Here is a 24359-nt window from a genome sequence, read left to right on the forward strand (position 1 = left end):
ATAAACTGTATTTTATTTGAAACAATTCAAATTTCCCTCTGAAAAGTTATGTAAGTTGATTATATCACATAGTGTAATTTGACACTGATGAAGCTCCTCTTTGAGGAGGGAAACCTGATTTGTGTTTTTGTGTTCCATGGAGCATGCTCTGTATACTAAAAGTTAATTACAGCCTTGGTTTGGGTGCTGTATATCTTTTGTGTTCCACCAATTTGTGACATTTTCCATATGCAAACATGCTAGGTAATGGTAAGGGCAGTACCCTTGAATTACTGCTATTAATATGCAAATACTGGTAATTGTCACATCTTTGGGAAAAAGAAAGGTGTATAGTTCAGCAAATGTGCATGTTATATACTTTGTTTTAGGTATGGTAACCATTAATGAGCAGTGAAAAGAAATAGCGATAGTAATGCATTGCAGCATACTGACAATGGTGGGTTGCATGGGATCAACACACAAATAACAAAGAAAAAACAGGCAATACTTCATACTGCTGTACACTCCTACTTACTTCCAAGGAGTAAATCGAAGGTACTGTACTCATCCACCTTGAGGGGGACCTGCAACTGTGATTGACTTGCTAGTGAAAGAAAAACTGGCAATAGCATACATTTTAGCATGTGCAGAGCATAACCTGCCTCCCTACATCATACAATCAAATCACTTCTTGTTTTTTTTTTCACACTTTGTTGTGCCCCTCATTTTTTTCTCCATTCATTCAATACAATCTAATTGAATAAGGATAGAATTATATGGTAGCATTCATAGTTATTCCATGGATGCATTAAGGGTATCTGCACTGCCCGTGAATGAGTGTAGCAAAACAGCAATTCAAAGAGACCACTTACGCTACCATGCAATGGCTGTGAAAAAGCCTAAGTAAATTAACTCATAATGAGATGTAAATGAGGACTAATGTAAAACAGCATATGCTAATGAAGCATTCTCCCTCTCTCCTGTTGGAGATTAACTGTAAAAGTTTCCCCACTTTCTGGCACCTTCAAGTGTGGACACTTACCCATGACTGTCTGCCATCATCCTGCAGTGTTCTTTTGTGTCTGGAGCTGATGATGATGTAGAAGTGCATGGGTTTGTTCCCTGTATAAGCATGGCAGTAGCATGGGCTTGACCTTGTGATGCATTCTCACTTCCTGCATAATTACTAACATATTATGGGGTGTGATATCCTGCCCTTGAACTTGGGGCCTGTGTGCCACTTTCATGAAGCTGCCACATAAATAGAACTATGTCATCATCATCTTCTTCTTCTTCAACAGTATAGTTAAACTGTTTGTTTCTGCTGCTGAACCTATAAAAATTATTTGAAAACATTACTAATAAAGAAACAGCATACACTACTTTACGCTTGTCATGGAGATATGGGGGACCTGTGAAGTTTATCAGATGAGGACCTGAAAGCACAACTGCAAAACATCAAAACTTTTTCAGATAATACAAGAATGCCATTCTGTCTTTATAAATATAGAAAGGCAACCTTTAAAGCAGGAAAGATACAGCATCTAGAAAACATTAGTTTGGGACAGGAATGTGATATAAAAGAACTTGAGCAAGAGGGAGTGTATAAATACTTGGGATTTGTTGAAGGGTCAACAATAAAACATGAACAGATGTGAATAAAACTTAGTAAGGAATATTTTAGAAGACTAGAATTAATACTGAAAACAGTGTTGACATCTAGGAACAAAGTCCAAGCTATAAACCAATTTGCTCTTCCTATTTTAGCTTACAGTTTTGGAGTGACTGACTGGCCCAAAGGTGTTGGATAGGTTGGACAGGAAAACAAGAAGGATGCTATATGCTCATCAAATGATTTATAAAAATCAGTGTATACCAAGATTATCTATTCTCCATTCTGACGGAGGTATGGGCTTCCTCGAAATTGATTACATGTATAGATCTGCAATAGTGGGGACTGCATAAATATCTGCTGACCTCACAATACCCAAATGCAGTGAAAGTTTTAAAACATCAAGAGAACAAGTCTAAGATGACTTCCCTGCTTAGTTTTGCAGAAGGATATCGGCATCAAGCAGGAATGGAAATCAAACCAGAAGTAGATAAAAATCAGGCAGCAACTGAATGTGCCAAAAAAAAAAAATCAGAAGAGAAGGCAAGAAATTTGAAAAATGCGTAAATATAGTTGCAAATACAGAAAACTCTTGGAACAACCTCATATTGATCAGGACTGAATGCAGGAATGGTCAAGGAGATGCAAATTTAAACCGAAACATGAAAGGTTAACTACTGGCATCTCAACATAGTGAACTACATACACATTAGTTTAGAGTCCATTGAATACGTAGGAGAAAAAGACAAATGTAGGTTTTGTAAAACAGAATTGGAAACAGACACAAATCTTGTTGCTGGATGTGATATACTAATGGCAGAAGGACTGTATACTGAAATGCATAATAATGTGGCAATACTGCTGCAATGGAGATTGTGCAAACATTATAATATTGAAGCAGCTGAAAAGCAATGGAAACATTAGCCACAAATCATTAATGATGAAGTTTATATTACATGGAATCACTCATTACCAACAGTTCAAAAAATAAATATGAGAAAACCAGATATCGTAGTCCATGAAAAAAGACAAAAGGAGCATCGATTATTGCAATTGTTACACCCAGTGATGATAGTATCTTACGTACAGAGAGACACAATCATAAAATACCAGGATATGCAGGCAGAAATGAGGGCAATGTGGAAGGATACCCAGACAGTTCCAATAGTAGTAGGAGCAAAGGGTCTTATAAAAAAAAATTTACAGTCGTACTTAGACAGGTTACCAATACATGCAACTCTGTACAAATTGCAGGAGGAGTCATTGCTGGGCACATTGCGAGTGCTGTAAAGAGCACTTCTGGCTAACATTAAAGATAGAAACAATACTAATTTCATGAACTTTAATCATACTTTGACTTAGGAATGGGGTCCATTCCCGTCATGGTATTAGAAACCAAAAAGACTTGGAGAAATTAAAAAAGTAAAGCAATCTGTTTAACAGCATCATCACTCCCCTAGCCCTTGTCACTCTCTTGTATTCATAACACTGCCATTTTTCATGCATCAGTGACACCCAGAATTTTCCAGTTGTTGCGTCAACAAAATATCCTTACCCCTTCAGCATTTCACAATTAAATCACTGCATTTTTACCATGTATGCACAAGTATTTAATGACACCACATGACTTTCTTAGTGGTCACTAATAATTTCCACTTCTACAGAAATTATTTTCTATTTACATATGACAGCTTTACAGACGTCACTAAAGCCACTGTAACAAGTCCATCATATCAGTAACTCAAATACTTCTCAAAGTGAACTTTGTAATTTTACATCAGCCTAACGCATCACATTAATGTACAATATTTCTATCATTTTTTCTTAATTTAAAAAATGTCTGCAATTTCCTAAGTTATTTGCTGCCTAACTTGAGTAATTGCAATTTAATATGGTGGTGTCACACTATTTTACATAAATCCGGGTCCATTTATGAATTTTGTATGCAAATTAGGCCATTTTATGTTTATTTCTAAGAATCACAGTAATATGTGAACATGTATTACTGCCACTTATTCAAATGAATTGCTCTTGGCTGCTCATGAACATGACCTCAGCATGGCATGAATGCAGTGGGGACAGCATTAGTTTGTGCAGTAGTCCTCATCAGTCTCAAGAATGCTGCTGGAATGTGTGCATAGCCTCAGATATACTCAAAAGTGAATACATTTGGAAAAGAAACAAAACAAAATGGAGTGATATGCATGACAGAGTCTGCACAACAATAAAGTATAATCTCTGCCCATCTAACATAACCTGGTACACCTTCTTACCTCTAACCAGTCAATACAATAAAAGTTGGTACTTACACAAACAGGAATATTTGTTTCTGCACCTCCCAAAATAAGAGTAATAATTATGATAATAATGATAATAATAATAATAATAATACTGTACAACATGAATAACCAACATTCAGATGTTATACTCTAGCAATGGCAGCTAAGGCAATGTCCAGCAACTGTAAGTAATATTAACAAAAAAATGATGATTACATACTGTTTTTTTAATACACCGTATAAGTGAAATGTGAATGCATTCCTTTCAAACAACATTTATTTGAGAAAGCATTTTTGGTTAAAACAAAACTGCCAGGAATAACAGTACCAGGTCTAATGCCCCTGCTGGTTAACTGAGTTTGGTTAAGGTGATATCGCATACCAAAGGAAGTGGTTCTAAACCTGTGAACCCCAGTCCTGCTCATACTTTTTTCATTCTAGTTCTGTGATTTAAATGATAGCAACACCTGTGAATGCATACAGCCACTCTCTATGCTGATCAGATAAGGAGAGAAAAATTATGGTCTGCCTTCACAGGGAGTCATACCTGGATAAGACCCAGGCATACAGCTATGGTTTTGACTGGAAAAAATAGACGTATGGCAGAAGATGGGTGAGCAATTGTCATCCCGTCTTGGTCATCAGCACCTGCCACTAGTGTTGCCACAGGTATAATGACCTACAGAAGCATAAGCCCAACCAGCTGGCTGAATGGGTTTGCAGGTAGTGACGAGAAGGCTAAAGTCGTATAGTAACTATTAAACATGGATTTAAAAAATAAACTATGAGACGGTTGTATAATTGAAGATATTTGTAAGAAGAAACATGTTTAACTGTAAATGTACATCTATAATGTTATTATAATAAAAAAGAAAGCATAATCATATCTATACAAAACTGCAACTGTATACAAATGTATGGAATGTTTATGGGATAACATCATTGTCTGTATAAATACAAATACAGTATATTTATGTAAAAATAATAGTCTGCATATATGTGTGTAAATCACACATATACATTTGCATGAGTACACTTAAAACTAGTTGTTCATGTATTTATACAGAAAGCAAAAAAATTGCATTGCACATAATTTAATACTGCATTATCTTAGGTAGAAGTTAAATTACATGCAGAGAGATTTTGTTAAGAAAGAATTTTGTTTGTGTAGGCCAGAAAAAATATTTATTAGTATAATAATTGTATAAGACAGCTATATCTTCCACAATATTAACTGCATACACAAAATTGCTCAACTCTCACTAGAGTACCACAACCCAGTCATAGTGAAGATTGGGGAAGGGAATATGGGCTTGCAATGTCAAGTGAATGTCCATCACAAAGTTTAGTGAGAAATGACCAGTTGTACTATTTCTGTATTCTTTAATATACATGTTTAAATCAACCCCCATATGCTTAGGCTTCTTAGGCAGAAAATTATCAAAGCACACACTTTTCTACAGCTAAGGAACTGAAAACTTCCTTGAATTGCTAGATTTATCTGTGAGAGTACACCTTCTCTCAGAACACAATTCACAGACTGTTACATGCAAATCATTATATTTTAAAACACCATTCCACCAAAAGTGTAACAACTTGTTTGTAACTTGCACTAAAGGGAAGATTGGCACATTATGCAAATTCAGATATCAATAAATATTTAAACAATATAGTAATGAAGTACAGCAGTGAATGAAATGCCTTGCATATTATTGCTAATGATATCGGTAATATTAAGGGAAAACAAAATGTGAAATACAGGTAAATAGCAATAGTCTTATGTCTTCTTTTTCAAGCTAAGGAGGAAATTCAATTTAGTGTTAGGAGAAAAGGAAAACTGCAAGGCTGGTTGAAGAAGCTGGTAACTGTGTGTGTGTGTGTGTGTGTGTGTGTGTGTGTGTATAAACACAGATATACATTTATAAATATATATATATATATATATATATATATATATATATATATATATATATATATGTGTACACATACAAATATGGGGGTCTACTTTCCATCACCGAGATTACATTTTACAGAACTTCAAAAACCCAAGCCCAATTTAGTGAAAGCGCAATTCAACAAAAACACGCTATTCTGAACCACACTTCAATGAACAATGACCGGCACTTTGTAGGAGAACAGGCATGGTGTTTCGTCTTTATTATTTACAGTAGTAATGGGAGTGGAACTTGTACAGCAGTTGGGAGTTTCTTGATATAGATCGCGGTACATTGCGTTTAGTGAAATTTCCCCACTGTAGTGCGGGGGTTGGGGGATGCAGGGGGCTTGCCCCCCTGCAAAAATGTGTTTGAAGTGTACATTTTAGTGTTTTTGGTTTTCAGTTAAGTGTAGTTCGGAATAGTGCGTTTTCATTGAACTGTACTTTCGATTTATTGGTGTCAGGTTTTTGATGTTCGGTAAAGCGTAATTTCTATTAAGGAAAGTAGACCCACATAGATACAGATATATATTTATATATATATATATATATATATATATTTAGATATATACACATAAATATATCTACTTTACAAGTTCAATATTTCAAAACTTCTAACTGCAAATGGTCGAGACCATAAGATTGAAGTTTTGAAACTGCAAAATTGTAATAAAAAAAATAAAAACAAAAAGATTTTTTTTTACATTTTTTGCACCTGCACCACCCACACCCTCTGCTAAATTAATATACCAACTTAGAGATCACACTACAGTGAGGAAAAATTGTAAATGTCCCATTCTGCGGTGTACGGCGATCTCCATTCAAAATGTTTGAAGTTTCAAAACTTTGATCTTACTGTCTCGACCATTTGCAGTTTGAAGTTTTAAAACTTCGAGTTGTGAAGGGAATCCATATAGTTATATAAATAACAAAATAATTTATAAAGGATGATAACTGAAGTACTAGAGCGCATTCAGTACATTACTGCAACCAAACATAAAAAGATGCATCAAAATATAACTGCAGCATTCTGTCTTTAACTGATTTTATAAGGTGCAAGTATTTATAAAGACTATTTTCAGTACAACATTACAAGCAAATGCATACCAGACATAAATATGATAATTTATGTTTGTGCAGTAGACTGCAAAATATAAAATTTGATAGCAATACACTCTCGTCCAAAGTACACAGAAGGACTTCACATATAATTTCATCCAAAGTGTGCATAAGCACTACTCATACCATTCATCCCACTTACACATAAGCACTTTCCAAATCAGTAGTCCCACGTCTTCATAAGCACTTCCTGTACATTCTGTTTAACTTCAATAAAGATTTACAAAAATAAAAAATCTTTTAAAGAAATTGAATGCTGTGTAACGTGTGAATTTATTGTCTGTATTTTCTTTTTATTCAACATCCTTTTTTTTCTCTGCTTTTCTTATTTTAATTATGCATTCCTTTCTCATTTTTTATTTTCTTTTTCTCCCATTTATGCTCTTTTTTTATTTATTTTTTTTTTACAGATCCTAAATCCTAAAGAGCAGCCCAGGAACGTCTCTCTCAGGTTAGGGAGCATTCACCCCACTACCTGTCTAGTGACATCCTCGCAGGGTCATGGTGGTGAGATCAGTCTTGTAGGCACACTGGCAAATGGCAGCCTAGCAAGGCTCACTAAACACTGTCTTTGAGACTTGGTTGAAGATGTGCTAAAGCAGGTAATTGACAAAATGATTCAGTCAGTTGAATCCTCTCTTCAGTGTGTTAAAGACACAATGTCCCAATTGATGCCAACCAAAGCACAACCACAGGCCCTGACTCCCTTGAACTTCGGGATCCTTCACTGTACCACCATCTCACAGTTGAAAGGTTTGAGGCTCTAGGGACTGGGGACTCCTGCTTGCAACACTCATCACCCCTTCTTCTCTTATCCTTTCTCCTCTACAATCTTACCTATTTCCAACCCACACTACCCTCTTAAATAAAAAAAATATTTCCCCTGCCAAAAACACTATGCCACTTATCTCCCACCTGCATCAGCACAACTCTCTTGATGTGTTCCTGCTGCCTCCCCCCCTTTGTTCTGACTCCCCCTTTTCAATCTTACCTATGTCCCTCTTTCTATTATTTAAAGTAAGCAACAGGGTGTCCACATAAGGATACTTCTATATAAAAAAATGTAAACGTTATTTTTTTTAAATTTTTTTTTAAAAATAAAAGCTGCACAGTCCAATGCTTGCCTTAGGTCTTTCAAGTATGACTGTGCAATGTTGCATTTGTCTACAGTACCCACATACATAGGAAGTAATACGAATCTTATAGCTTTCATGTGGTACTTCAATTTTGATACCGCATTCTGGTCCACAGTCAAGTTTAAATGAAAGGCAACTCACTTTTATAGACAGCAAACACATCATTTGCAAGAACAGACTTCTGTGTGTCAGAAAGAGAAAAATTCAAGACAGCATCTACATATTCATCATTTCTGATTGCATCAGTGATTTGTGTAACACTTTCTTTACCTTACAGACCTGAGAAAATTGATTAGGCCATCCACACCACCAGAATCCAGCTAATAAACAGATGTTTCAAAATGCAGGAACTGCAAAGCAAGGTACCACATAAACTCGTTCTCCTTCAGGAACACCAAAGCTTTATTTTACAACAACAAATAAGCGCTTTCATCTCAAATTAATTTTAAAAGACACTTCATCAGAAACAGTGTATTGTCAGCACAACTACATTTAAAATACAAATGAATAGTGACTTCATTTCCTCCTGCTAAGCAGGAAAACAACATTTTAAAGTGGCAACACATAAAAAACAGTCATAAAATATGTCAGTATTTAAATAGTTGCATAAAGGGACCCTAGTGATTCATATAACAAATAATTGCACTTTATCATACTGCATGATAATACCATCCAATTCCTAAACAGATTTTAATAGCAATAAGTAAATAAATAACAGTTCTATATGACATAAAAAGCCCTACCATGGCATAAAATGGATTTCTAGGAATCCATAAAATAAATACCTGTATATAAAACCTTAATATGTAACTGTATAAATATGTAATAAATAACAGTATATATATTTAAAACAAATTTTATAAGATGGATTTTATAAAATATATATATAAAAATATATATACATAAAAACATATATATATATATATATATAGAGAGAGAGAGACAGAATAATAAACAAAATTAATCAACTAGTGTCTATCAAGTGCCTTTATTTTTAATAAGCTACTAATAGACAATACAATGAATTCAGATGAAGCTGCCAGGAAAGTTCCAGTTTCTCTAATAATTATGGCCAGCCAGCCCCCCCCCGTTCCATTAATTTTACAGTATCCAACACAATAAATTTGAAGCTATGCTCAGGATGTGCCAAAATTCTACTCTTTAGCTTATGCTCTGTTTTGCCCACATAGAAACAGGGGCAATTGAGCAGAGGGCACAATATACCACTCTTTCAGATGTACAACAGAATTTCTTTTTGAACTTAATATTCACTCCATTAATTTCTATATTATTAGGTTCTAGAATGTTCTTACAAAATTTTCACAGCTCACATTTATACATGTGGCCCTTATACTGTTTATTGTTCTTAAGTTCAAATAAATTCTTCAGAGAGTGTCTCTTCCTATAAACACAGATGGGTCCATGCCCTAAAATTTCTCTCATCTCTCTATCATTATTAATTAAGTTCCAATTCTTAATTAAAATATTTTTAACCATAAGTGCATCCCTGTTGTAAGTTGTTAAAAAACTACTTTGGTAAGATATCATTCGACTAGGGCTATCATTCACAATACCACTGGAAGCAATATCTGTATGTACAGGTACATCATACTCCAGACTATTCCTATTATGTTGCTCTTCTGTACTCTTGGGCCTCAAAATAGGTAATAAATGGCCATTGTCTCTTTTTGTTTTTACTCTATCCATCAATTCATCAATTAAAGTACTTGGATAACCACGTAATTAATAATGATAGAGAGATGAGAGAAATTTTAGGGCATGCACCCATCTGTGTTTATAGGAAGGGACACTCTCTGAAGAATTTATTTCAACTTAAGAACAATAAACAGTATAAGGGCCACATGTATAAATGTGGGATGTGAAAATATTGTAAGAACATTCTACAAACTAATAATATAGAAATTAATGGGGTGAATATTAAGTTCAAAGAGAAATTCTGTTGTACATATGAAAGAGTGGTATATTGTGCCCTCTGCTCTAATTGCCCCTGTTTCTATGTGGACAAAACATAGAATAAGCTAAAGAGTAGAAATGGGGAACATCTGAGGAACATTTGAGACAAATATGAATTCAATGCCTTAGCTAAACACATTTTGGCACATCCTGAGCATAGCTTCAAATTTATTGTGTTGGATACTGTAAAATTAATGGAATGGAATGGAATGGGGGGGGGGGCAGGCCATACTTATTAGAGAAACTGGAAATTTCCTGGCAGCTTTGTTTGAATTCATTGTATTGACCAGGTCTGAATGACAATGTGTCTATTAGTAGTTTATTAAAAATAAAGGCACTTGATAGACACTAGTTGATTAATCTTGTTTATTATTCGCTTTATATATTATATATAATATATATATATATATATATATATATATATATATATATATGTATATATATATATATATATAGTATGTATATATTTTTATATACATATATTTTATAAAATTCATCTTATAAATTCATTTTAAATATATACGGTTATTTATTACATATTTATACAGTTACATAGTAAGGTTTTATATACAAGTATTTATTTTATAGATTCATCTTGGAAATCCATTTTATGCCATGGTATGGCTTTTTATGTCATATAGGACTGTTATTTATTTACTTATTGCTATTAAAATCTGTTTAGGAATTGGATAGTATTATCATGCAGTATGATAAAGTGCAATTATTTGTTATATGAATCACTAGGGTCCCTTTAGGCAACTATTTAAATATTGACATATATTAATACTGTTTTTATATGCTGCCACTTTAAAATTTTGGTTTCTTGTTTAGCAGGAGGAAATGAAGTCACTATTAATTTGTATTTTAAATGTAGTTGTGCTGACAATACACTGTTTCTGATGAAGTCTCTTTTAAAGTTAATTTGAGACGAAAGCGCTTATTTGTTGTTGTAAAATAAAGCTTTGGTATTCCTGAAGGAGAACGAGTTTGCGGTGTACCTTGCTCTGCAGTTCCTATATTTTGAAGTACTTGTTTACTGATTTTTGGGTTGTTATGCACGTTTTTAATAAACAAATATTAACAACAGAAGCTGCTGTGACTGATCAACTCTAGAGAATGAAGTTCTATAGTGTTCAGGCTTACATATAACTAAACACTTCTTAAAGGACTGGATTATTCTGCACTCAAAATAATGATATGCTTGAAAGGTTGCCAGGAAGGGACATTTCTAACAACTGCCAAACAAACAGACTGTTTCTGAGACAGGAACCTAACCTAATTCATGACTTTGTTGAAGTTAATACTTTGTCTAAAGGAATAGAAACCATTGTATCACCTGATCATAACACTTTACCAGATGTGACTGCTGCACGGACTATGACTTCACCTTCCTTTAGTGACTTTAAATGGCTAGTAGACTAATTAAAATAACATATCCGTGGTGGTGGTGCTGCAGTAGCGTTGTCGCCTCACAGTAAGACGCTGTCCGGTTCGATTCTAAGCTAGAGCGTCTTCTGTGTGGAGACATGCGTGAATGGGCATACCTTTGTTGAAGGTTGTGCGTCAGGGCTGGCAACTCGGCACGTAAAAATCAACTGCCAATCATTGGCAGACCGGAGTTCCGCTGTGGTGACCCCAACCAAGAAAAGCCGAAAGACACCACAACAACAACAACAACTAATTAAAATAACATCTCATTGGAATCATTTCTAACATTTTATAATAGCAATGGTTGACTAATATAGTTGTTATGTAGATACGGCAAATTCTTGATGTACACTATTCATTACATAGGTTCATAGGTTCATACTAGTCTATCTGCCCTAGGGCATTTATAAGCCTAGCCAGAGTGTGTTTGGCTTTCGCCACCCATTTTAAATTAATTTTGCTATGCCCTTTTTCGAGGTTAGTATACTGTGCCTCTGTCTAACAGTGACACAGAAGTGATACCTGGGGTAAACCTATGATCTCCCACCACTCATCAAGATTCCTCTTGAAGAGAGTCAATGAGGGACTCTGCCTAACCTGGACTGGGATTTTATTCCAGAGTGAAGGGAGCCTCTGGGTTATGAATCTGTCCTTCCAGCATGTCCTATTTATTTCAGTGCTGAGGTTCAAGTCTCTCGAGCGCGTAGCTCGATGGGATTTGGATTTTCTGAGGTGCAGCATTTCCATTAATTCCGGGTGGGAATGGCTTTATACGTCAGGCACAGATCACCTCTGAGCAGGCGGTATGCCACTGAGTAGAGCTGGAGTTTCTTTAACCGGGCAGCATATGGCATCTGTTTGAGCCCTTTGATCCTCTTGGTGAGGTACTTTTGGGGTCTTTCCAGTTGCTGCAGGTGTGTGATAAGGTACATCCCAAAAGGGACATTGTACTCAATTATGGGACTGATGAGAGATGAGTAAAGAGGCACGATGACCTCCCCTGATCTAGATGTGAATCCCTTCATGATTAGGTGGGCTATATAAAATGTTTTTCTAACCACTTTGGCCATGTGGTTGTTAAATGAGAGATTGCTATCAACTTGGGTCCCCAGGTCCCTAATTACTTCTTCTGTACTTAATGGATTACCACCTATGTGGTAATTTGTGGGCACTTTGTTTTTGCCAAAGGGGATGACTATACACTTTTTGGCGTTTAGCTTGAGGCCATGGATCTGGCACCAGTTGTCTGTTTCTATGAGGCCCTTTTGGAGGATGCTTGTGTCTGCTGGAGAGTCAATTATGGTGCCCAGTTTGCAGTCATCTGCGAACTTGGTCAGCCACAGTCCTTCCATGTTGGCCTGTACCTCTGAGAAATATATACCGAACAAGAGAGGTCCCAGGACTGAGCCTTGTGGGACGCCACTTGTAACTGGTTTGGAGTCTGACATGGCTCCAGCAATTCTAACCATGTGGGTTCTGTCCTTGAGCCAGTTTGCAACCCATCTAGTGACATAGGGGTTTATATTTAAGCTGGTGAGCTTATCTATAATACCCGAGTGGGGTATTGTATCGAAGGCTTTGCGAGGTCCAGGTAGGCTGTGTGGACCACCTTCCCTTCGTCAATGGCCTTGGTGACTGTTTCAAAGAAATCGACCAGGTTTAAGAGGCAGGATCTGCCCTTAACAAAGCCGAACTGGGTAGGATCCAGTGTCTGTAGGTCCCCAATATCTTTATTTATGAGGTCCATGATGATCCTTTCCATAGCTTTGCAGACCAAGCTAGTCAGGCTTATGGGGCAATAGTTTCCAGGATCCGTTGAGGCACCACCTTTGTGGAGAGGGACCACTGTTGCTGTACGCCACTCTTTGGGTACATATCCTGTAGTAAGGCTGAGATTGAACAGTAGTTTTATGTTCAGGTTTAGCTCTTCTTGGAGTTCATGTAGGACGCAGCCCGGGACACCGTCTGGTCCCATTGATGCTGTGTTTTTTGCTTTGGAGAGGGCGGCTCTTACCTGAGCATCTGAGATGTCAGGGGGGAAGCACTCTGCTGGGATAGATATTTGCCCTTTTGGTGGGGAGTTTGCGCTGAACCTGTCAGCTAGGATGTTGGCAATGTCTGTGGGTTCGATGTATTTTTTGTCATTTTGGAGTAATTCTGAACATATCTGGGAATTCCCACCCAGGTTCCTAACATAACTAAAGAAAGCCTTGTGATTATCCTTAGTGTCCTGTGCAATTTTTCTCTCGAAGCTGGCCTTAGACGATTTTATGAGTGCCCATAGTTTTTTGCTAATACTGATCAGAGATGCCATCCCTTTTTGGGATTTTGCTCTATCATGTAGTAGCTTCCTCCTTCTATTATATAGTTTGTTTATGGCTGGGGTCCACCAGGCAGGACGTCTGCCTTTGGAGGATTGGGTCTTGGTTTTATTTGGGATTGCATGATCCATGCATTCCTGAAGGTGTTCATAGAATGCATTTATAAAGGATTCTGCGGTCTGGGCCGTATTTTCCACAGGCTCGGGGGCTTTGAAGGATTCCACCTCAGTTTTGAGGAGTGTGAAATTTGCTTTAGAGAAGTTTTTCACTGTGATTTTCTGGGCAGAGGGTGGGGTCGGGATGTGAATATCCAGTGAGATTAGTTTATGGTCTGATCTTACCAGTGAGGGATACACTTCTGGTCTGGAGCATAGAGACCCCATGTTGGTGATGATCAGGTCCAGTATGTTTTCCCCTCTTGTGGGAGTGGTAACAAGTTGTTCCATAGCATTTGAGTTTATAAATTCTAGGAACCTTTGGGCTAGGGTGTTGGAGCTAGAGTAATGCTCCCAGTGTATGTTTGGGTAGTTGAAGTCGCCCAATATAATGGTGTTTGGAGAGACCTTCATATTTTCCTGTGTTCTCAGGAAGGCCGAGTGGGGTTCCTGGGTTTGGGAGGGTGGTCTGTAGCAGGCTATAAACTGGAAGGCAGTTTTACCCACTGTTAGTTGCACATGGATAGTCTCTGATGCTTCGTGCTGTGCCACCAACCTGGAGGTGTGGGTATCTTTGACGAATATTGATACTCTCCCTCCTTTTGTGGTTCGGTCCAAGTTTTGGGGCTGAAAAGCATGGTATGAGGTATAACCTGTCAGTGCTGGGGTGCTCTCGGGAGCCTTGAACCAGGTTTCTGTTACTGCACAGATATTAATGTTCTCCATGCTAAGGAGAGTTTCGAGTGCGTGCATCTTGAGGTTTAGACTTCTGCCGTTGAGTAGCATTACTTTTAGTTTCTTATCCCTTGTGATACCTATGGAGGTGGGTTTGTCTTTTGAGCCTTGCCTAAAAAAGGCACTATGGGGGAAGCAAGAGCCTTTGCCAATATCTGAAAGCCCAGGGGTGACAGGTGCAAGCCATCCCTAGCGAAGCATCGTGGCTTGTCGAGCATGTCATCCCAGGCTGACAGGTATTGGATCCCCTTTGAATGACACGAATACTTAAGCCAATTGTTGAAATTGATCATCTTGTCTTCATATTGTGGCATCATTCTTGGTGAGGGTAAGATGCTACTCAAGGTCAGGGTCATACCGGCCTGGGCTACATGCTCAGAGAGCTCCTCTATGTCTCTTTTCATGTAGTCCAGGGAGGTACGTCTCAGGTCATTCACACCAGCATGGACAATGACCGAGTCATAGTTGTACTTGCCTTGGAGTTACCTGAGTGCTTGTGTTATGTGGCGGATCCTAGCGCCCGACAGGCAGCTCACCATGACCTTCTCCTTGTTCAGCCTGGTGAGCGGGACGTCAGTGTGCCTGACGATAGAATCACCTATTACAAGCGTATCAGGTGTGTTGTTTAGCCTTAAGGGCTGTGACTATTCAGCACACTGGCTTTGTGAGCTATGTGTTGCACGTGCTTTGTTTTGGGGTAGCGGTTGCTTGGGTGTCTGCTTTGGAGGTCTCTGCTGCTTAGGCAGATTTTTATTTAGAGCCTCCGAGTATGTTTTTGTGTGTTTATGTGTTTGGTTTGCTGTCGTGGTAGGTCTATGTGAGACTGGAATTGTAGTGAGTGTGGTTTCCTTCTCCTCCTGACTGGTTACGCCAGTACTGAGTTGAGAGAGCTTAGCCTCCAGTTTGGCTATATGGTTGCATCTCTCACATGTGTTGGAATTTGTTGGGAGGAGGAGAGGGTTGTCGGTGTACATGAGGCAGTTGTAACATTGCCTCAAGATTCCCAGATTCACCAGCTGGACCGGAGAGGAGATTGACAACTGACCTTTGGACATGCTAGAACAGTATTGGGAATTCCTTTATAATTGAAAAAAAGGGCCAGTGGGGAACAAGGTACTCAAGGGGAGTTTGTGAGGGTGTAGTGCTTTTAATTTTTTAAACTCTTCCCCCCTCTCCTTTCCCCTTTCCCCTCTCTCCTCTCTCTCTCTCTCTCTATATATATATATATATATATATGTGTGTGTGTGTGTGTGTGTGTGTGTGTGTGTGTAATACACTGATTACACTCTGAAGTCAGGACAAGGCAGAGAACATAAACAACTGCTACCAAAGAACAGCAGTGAAAGGCTAAAGCAACTTTAAAAGCGGTACACACTTCATGTTGCCATGTTTTATAAAAGATGCTTTGAAAGCTGTTAGTCCATCACACTTACATTTAGCTTCTACCTGCTGGCTATGTGACAGTCTTAAGTGTTTCACAGTTTTTCTCTCTGACTTTTACTCCATCAGGATAGCCAAACTACAAAGAATTATGATCATTTTTCTCCGATCATAACTTGCTGTTTATGTATCCTAAACATGAATTTCAAGGAGTACATCTTGAGTTTTGTTTCACTCTGCTCTTGAGATGAATTTCTTGACTTCATGCTGTAAACATGTAACAAGTTGGTTATGACCGGAGATCTGATCATAATTCTTTCTCCCTCTCTATGTTTACAAGTACATCACAGATCATTGGAATGTACATCATCAGAAGTCAACTTATTGAAAAAAGTACATCAAATTCTGATGCAATAAAACTGGAATACTTTTGTAAGAGAGCAGTGCCCTCCATGTCTAAATATTTAAAGCCTCTGTACCGCCAGCACCTCTACATCTCTACATATACAGCTTTCCTACAACTTGATAAGGCATTCCCCATTGAGTGGCTTTAGCGCAGTTTTCTTTTGTTGTGGTTCATTGAAACCACATCAACTTTTATGGCATGAGCTTTAGGTGTACTACAGGGCCTTTTTTTGTTCACTTTTTCTCCGCAGCAGTGTACCCATGGATTTGGTATATAACAAATTACAGGGTGTGGAGGCTTGCAATCAGCAGAAAGTATTTTTTTTTTTTTAGTTCTTATAGAGTTTCAGGTTAAGCTTTATGACATTAACAACTGATAAAATGTAACTCACTTTTAAAAAATCTGATGGAACAAAGGGAAACAATATTAACATCACTATCACACAGCACTAAAAATGTGCCAGTTTCCCTAAGTACACACTGACGTGATCACTTGTGAAAATAATTTAAAAAAATGCACAGTACAGTGATGTGTTTGGCAGGAGGCAAGTTCCCTTGTACCTCCAAACCCCTGCATTTCTAATTATACAAAATGCAGAATCCTTTTAATGTTCAGACTACAAGACTGCTTCTTTAATCTCCCTCCACTGAAGCAAAAGTGAATGAATATCACTTTCATGGATCCTATGACTGCATGATTATTCACTTTATGGGATTGAACATTTACTCCAACTAAAACTTTTTAAATTAAGTAGCCAGTATGTAGAAATTAAAAAAAATGTCAGGTTGAGTAACAAGTCATGACGAAGAAAAGGACTATTCACAAATGGCTCTCTGATTTAGAGGAGGGATGGAAAAGTAAAGGGAAAAAATAATTATTGACTTAGCCACTTACCTTTCATTAATGATTCTGCACTGGGAATGTCTTTAAATAGTTTGTGGTATCGAGAATTGTACTTATTTGCAGTCTGTGAAACAAAATTAGAACATATTTAGAATATCTGACTAAATACTGCAATGGTGCAAGTGTGCTTCAGTAAATAAATAAAAGCATGATACAATTTAGTAAAGGGTTCATTCTTTTTGCACATCTTTTCGACTTACCTCCAGCTTCTGTACTTTCAACTTTCCTCACACATTATCTGTTCTTCCTCCTCTTTTTGTAACTTTCAAGATGGCACATTTTTCCTTGGGGCTTCATAACTGTTGCCCATAACAGGCAAAAAGGGGTAGTTGATAAAGCAGCCATCATCTGTGATATTAAAGGGCAGATTTTTCAAAATGCCTTTAACCTTTTATCTGGCAACATTTTTGCCACACTTGCAGATATATAACAAGAAGGTTCATGCTCTTGTGTGCCTGTCACTATGCAATATTTCACAGGCAAAGCACATAGTGCTGAAGGTTAGCATAATAGCTAAGTTGTATACCTCACAGACACATGGTGTAGGGTTTGAGTCTCACTTTGGGAAATGTGGCTAGGCTTAAAAAGGCATTAGCATAGTAATCAGCTATAGTAAATGCCAGCTGCAATATTCTAGGCCCCCAGATGGGACATTAAATAACTCTCACTGCCCCAAGAGGTAAGTGAACAGGTCAACAGCTTCTAGAACCCCTTCTGCTTGTGGCTCCCCTAGTGCTGAGCCCGCTGACTGATAAGGGGTTACTAGCATCTCGTTCAAGTGCAAACCTCCACAGTAGTGCATATTGCAACATTATAAGGCATTTTTAATAGACATTCCACATATATTTAATGTAATTTAAATATTATAAAACACAACAGAACTGAATAACTTTTATTAAGTGAACTAAAAGTCTATCGATCCAGCCATTCATCCACAACCCCTTTTTACCATTTTTGCACATGGGGTTGGGATGTCACTTCAACAGTGACAATCATCTACAGCAAAGCTTTACATCAGTGGATGGCTAGCCCTGTCCTGGTAGTTCATCCACACCACACATTCACATGCACACTCACACCTATGTCCAATTTAGAGTGTCCAATCCACCTACTACATGTAGAATGTGGGAGGAAACTGGAGCACCTGGAGGAAACCCATATGAACACAGGAAGGACATGCAGACTCCACACAAAAGGCACCCCAGATGAGAATCGAACTGGGGAACCTCTTATAGTATGGCAACAAAGCTAGCTGCTCTTCCACTAACAAGAAGAATCTGTCTTGCTTTCCATTATGCTGCCCAGCTACCTGATAAAAACAGATTCACTTAACGTACATTGACATAAACAGCAAATAGTTTCTGATTTGGTAGCTCATTTGGGCTGCCTGTTTGCAGAGAGCCATGTGACAAAGCATGCTGTAAATGTTACATACTATCTGTCCACCAAATTGTTGCAGGGGATAATGGGATTTGTACTCATAGGACTTGTTTAATGAAATGTCACTAGGCGCATTTGGGGAGACAGTCTCATTTCACTATTCGGATGGAGGTTATTACTAGTGGTATCAGAATTCCCCACAAGGACAAGATGAACATGTGCATAATAAAATTCAGCTTTTAACAAAGTTGTCAAGACATCTTAAACATCAACCCCTGGCCATAAGAGTGGGTCATAAAAAAACTACTACTGCAGAGATTTGAACAGGGGGTTTGTACACTAACATGAACAGATCTAACATGACACCTTTAATTAATGCTCTACCATCCACTGCAACCATGTTAACATTACATGTATTGACTGACTGATATATGTTAATGGGGATATTTACTAATTGGGACAGACAACTAATTTTGCAGGACTCATTTCAGTCACAGACTGTACAGGATGAAAGTACATTGTTTAATTTAGATTAAGCAGTTCATTCTAGATACAGTTATAATTAAAAGTGGAAAATAATGCACACTTTGGGACAATGGCTAGGAATTTACCAAATATAATGAAATTCTTCACAACAAATGCAAGTTAATAATGAGAGTAAGTTTAGAGAGGCTAACTGACATAAACAGGGTACAGTTTTTTATTTACAGTATTTACAGTGTTAGCCATTTTCAGACAGTGTATGCAAATAAGCATCTGCTATTGATAAATGTAAAGAGTAACGGGGTATATTTAAGTGACAGGAGAGTGTTAGAAGCTAAAGCAGATAACTTTCTTTCAAATGTGTTATCGGTTTAGTTGTGATTTCATAAATGGCAGGGGAACTGCATATGTTAAGTGGTAGGTTGTTCTTCAGCTTCAACATGAAGACTGACAAACCTTGATATGTGTAGCTAAAGACTAATTACAGCAAGTAAAAGCAGGAGGTCACTCATATAAAAATTATAAAATATATTTAAGAAGTTTTCTTGAAGGCAACATAGAGTTTTATTACACTGGATCTCTTTTGGGGTATTTTTCATCCATTTTTATGACTGTCAGTCGTCTTACATAAATAAATCACTTTTCATAAATTAATCCTATAGCTGATTTTGTGTCTTTCCAGCATGAATGACGACTCTCTCATTACCGAAATCTATGTTAGGTGGGATTGTGACTTTCAGGATATATGAATACAGTAGGTTAACCCTGTTGGCAAGTGCTCCTCTAGTTGAAAAGTACTGGATGGTTTGATGTTAAGCCACTCTTCCTTCAAACACTACTGTAAGCCTTTACCTCCTATTGTTACTCCATTAGACTTTTCTTTTAACAGACAAAAGAGAGAGAGTCCCACACAGAAAGAGAGAGATATTAGAGATTTTATCCGTAGAAACACACCATCAAGTGATTCTAATAAAATGGTAAACTCAGTCCAATGTTACTGGCTGGCAGCCAAAAGCTTTCCGTTTTGAAAGAAACGTTAAACCCAGGCCCTATCTGTCTGAGTTAGTGATAATTCAGGTGGATGTAAAAGATACCATAACACTTATCAGAAAGTGTATTTTTTAATTTATGTAACCCGCACATATTCTTTGTATTACTCTACAGTATTTTACAATGATTTCAATGATTGTTCATACCATTTATATTTACATTTATAATAATTTTACATATAAATGCAATAATTACTGTACTTATCTTACTCAGCCCCACCCCTTTTTTCCATAACCAAAATCATATTCTTTTTAAAATATCTGCAAGATTCCATTTCTTATTAAAAGCAGCTTTTCTTATTCTCTCATTCCATATCCCCCATATTACTCAAATCATTCTCTCATCATTTTTTCTCTCATTACAACATATTCCTTTCCATAACACCCATACAAAATAATATTCATATTAACACCCTCTGCTCTTTTAATAAATTCAAGTACATTTTCCTTGCAGACTTGATCTCATACTCTTTCCCATCTTTAAAAAAAAAAAAGTTCCGCTGTTTCCATTTGTTCATAACATACACATAACCTATCACATATTATTTTATACAACATGCTGTTCCTTATAGATATTTTAATTGTAAAGCTCCATAAAAAATCCTGAAATATATTAAGATCTTAAACTCTTAGCCTCCTTTGCTTTATTGCTTCAATTACCTAATTCTCCAGCCATTTCCAAGGATTAACAAATCAAAAAATTCACGTCATCTTATTATACCATTTTCTTCTATTATTCTAGATCCTCAATATCTATCTTCCATAACAGTTTTCTTTATATTCTTTAATTTCTTCATTCAAAAACTTTTTTCTCTTTTCCCTTTCACCTTATCCCAAAATGCCCTATACTTAACTTTTAAAATTTCAGCAATCAGGCTACCCTCACCCAGTTTTCTACATCTAACAACCAAGTAAAAATGTAAAAATGTCATATTTACAATGGAATACCAAATATGGAATCCCCATTTTACAAGTCAGTCTTCACGCCCATATCATACCAAACACCAACTACATTACTTCTCTCTCGTTCTCACTTGGATACACTTCCACATATACTAATCCACCTAAAATAATAGACTTTATCAAATAAACTTTTCTTCCTAAATGATAATCTAAATGTTTCCAGAAAACACTTACTACTTTTATTTACTGACATTTAATTACTGGGTAAGTCTGACTGGGTAGCAACCAATTTTCAGTGGAGGCATGGTAGAAAAGCTCAAAAAGTATTACAAAACATTTCAAGAACAATAATTTTGCAGTCTTTAAAAATAGCAAACTACGTTTTAAATAATTATACTAAAACATACATAATATGAAAACATTAGTTAAGAATACATACAAGCTATATGACAACAACTTAATAGTTAGAGAAATTATAACCAGTTTATGGAAAAATTTAAGGTAAGTTAGTAGGATACAAATAGGAATTGCAATATGAAATGACCAAAAAGCATGCATATGGCATATTTAGAGAGAAAACTAGGGCAGAATAGTTTGTCCACATTTAGGAATATTGTTTATCCTGGTGTTGAGCAAAAACAGGGCCAGCTTTTGGCTAGGAAGTCTTTCAGAATGGTTTTGAGGGATTAGAGGGAGGATATTGACCTGATGGATAGAGATAAGGAGTTCCAGGCCTTAGAAACATGGTAAGAGTATAGACAATGCCCAACAGATTTGACATGGTTTGCGGACAGATAAGAGTTTGTGGTCACTGGATCTTAATGACCAATTAGAAACACAGTTGTGCAGAATGTTTAGTGCTGGACAAGCAAATGGATTGTAGAGAATTTTATAGGTGCTAAGAAGCTATGTATATCTAAGTTGATAGGGTAGTGCTAACCAATTTAGACTTTTTAATGCTATACAGTGGTGGGTTCATAAAGTGATATTTGCTGCCAATTTAGCACATTTTTTACAGCATTGTTTTTAGTTTTTCTGTTTATCACAGTTTTTTCACTTCTTCAGTTTTGCCAAATACTACTCCAAACAACTATTTTTTTTGTTTGAAAATGTAATCCTTTCTATTTTAACTATATCACCTATATGCTTATTTTTCATTATTCAGCTGTAATCACACTTTTTTTCAATGTATCAATTAATACCATCACCATTTTCCACACCCAATCTTTATTTTTTTCAATAATTATGTCATCAGCATACAATAAAAAAATAGGAATCTCCCTATGTTCCTCAGTGTTCTTTTGATCATTTCTGAAGTTGGAGCTACTCTGACTTCTGCTCTTATGTCCTCATTTCTTCCTCTTTCCCACACTGTGCATCCTACCACCCTTCTCAGGCACTTTATTTCCATCACCTCTAGCTTCCTCATCTGCTCACATTTACTGCCCAGACTTCTGTACTGTACAGTAGTACTGGCCTTACCACTGTTTTGTACACCTTACTTTCCAGTTTCTTTGGCATTCTTCTGTCATAGACTACAATTGATAATCTATGCCAGTTGGTTGCAGCCCCTCTAATTTTAGCTGTGACCTCTTCATTCAGGCTTCTCTTCAGCTCACCCACCTCTCCCAGATACCTAAAGCTATTAACTTGTTCCACTATCTTCCCTTTTATCTTGATTCTTAGCTTTGTCTGATTTCTCCAATTTGCTGCCATTACCACTGTCTTATCTATACTTAGTTTCATCCTATGTGCCTTCAGTTTTGCATTCCATTCTCCCATCCTTTCCTGACATTCTTGTTCAGAGTTTGCCTATAATGCCACATCATCTGCATCCAGCAACTTTATTGATCTGCTCCCTCCAACTTATTTAATAATGTAGTCCACCACCAGTATGAACAGCAGTGGGCTTAGAGCTGAACTCTGACATACACCCAATCTCACTAGAATCCCCTCTGAGAGACCGAACAAGTTCTTACTTGAGTCACTGGTTCCTTGTACATAGCCTGCACTATAGTACTCTAGCAATATTTCTCAGACTTTAAAATCACCGCAGTACTGCCAAAATCAGCTTTCTTGGGACCTTGTCATATGCTTTCTCCAAGTCTAGCAATGCTCATTTGGACTCTCTCCTCATCTCTAGCTTCTTCGCAACTGTCTCACTGCAAACTGCTTTTCATATTCAAAGTGTCTCCATGGATAAATAAATAATGTTTATTCATTATATTCAAATACCATTCTTTCCTACTTTTTTCTATATTTTTCATATTTAATTTCCATAAAAAATATTTTGATATTCATTTCTTCATTTAAATAACCTTTCCATTTTTTTCCTGTACCTATCTTTTCCCAAATGTCCTTATATTTTTCTTTCATTATTACATTTATTAAATCTCTATTCTCCTCTTTCAAGTCTATCAAAACCTTATAAAGATTCAGAGATGCTACATGAACTGAATTAATTAATCCTAATCTCCCTGCTCTTCTTTAATATACAAAACTCCTCTTCTAACTTGATTTAATATTGAGCCCCATACAAATGAAAATACAACAGACATTAATTTGTTCTTATGCCCTAACAGAATCATATATACACTTGCTAAATATGCATTTTTCCCAAAATAATTGAATTTATTAAATATACTTTTTAGTACACCAACTTGTATGTCTTCCAAAATATAGATATATTTCTAACTTTTTGTATAATCTTCTCCCATGGTTGCTCTCTATGCACACTAATTCCAAACTTTATCCCCAAAATATCTATAACCTCTTCATTAAACTGAATACCTTCTATATTGCTTACTGTTCAAATCTACTTGCTTTTATTTTTATTTATGCATAATCCAATTGCCTATACATGTTGGTTTAATTGTTTAATCCCTTCTTGCATCCACTCTATTCTTAGCAATTAAAACTAGATCATCTGCATACTTAAGAATAACTGGTAACTGCATTCATTTTCTCATCTTATATCCTGCTATTATTAAGACTATTCATTTTGTTAACTACTACATTCATAATGAATACAAATAAAATGCTACTTACCAGACATCCTTGCCGTATCCCACATTTTATTTTTACTTCTTTACTTAACCATCCATTTATTAGTATTCTCACATTATTATTTTCATACACTGAAGCAAATATTTTTATTTTCTTTCAATATATCCCATAAACA

General features: G+C 36.6%; 1 protein-coding gene across 6 annotated transcripts in view; it reads right to left on the reverse strand.

Annotated features, from left to right (window-relative positions):
- The window catches only part of GRAMD2A (GRAM domain containing 2A), a 797948-nt gene that overhangs the window by 248469 nt on the left and 525120 nt on the right, over positions 1 to 24359 (reverse strand). For all 6 annotated transcript variants that reach the window (XM_044077505.1, XM_044077503.1, XM_044077502.1 and 3 more), the window contains one exon: positions 17355 to 17427. In XM_044077505.1, the coding sequence (XP_043933440.1) occupies positions 17355 to 17427 (73 nt within the window). The remainder of the gene's footprint in view (positions 1 to 17354; positions 17428 to 24359) is intronic.

Source organism: Protopterus annectens, chromosome 7.part0 (genome assembly GCF_019279795.1).
Source record: "Protopterus annectens isolate FY-2018-M chromosome 7.part0, PAN1.0, whole genome shotgun sequence".
NCBI classification, from domain to species: Eukaryota; Metazoa; Chordata; order Ceratodontiformes; family Protopteridae; genus Protopterus; species Protopterus annectens.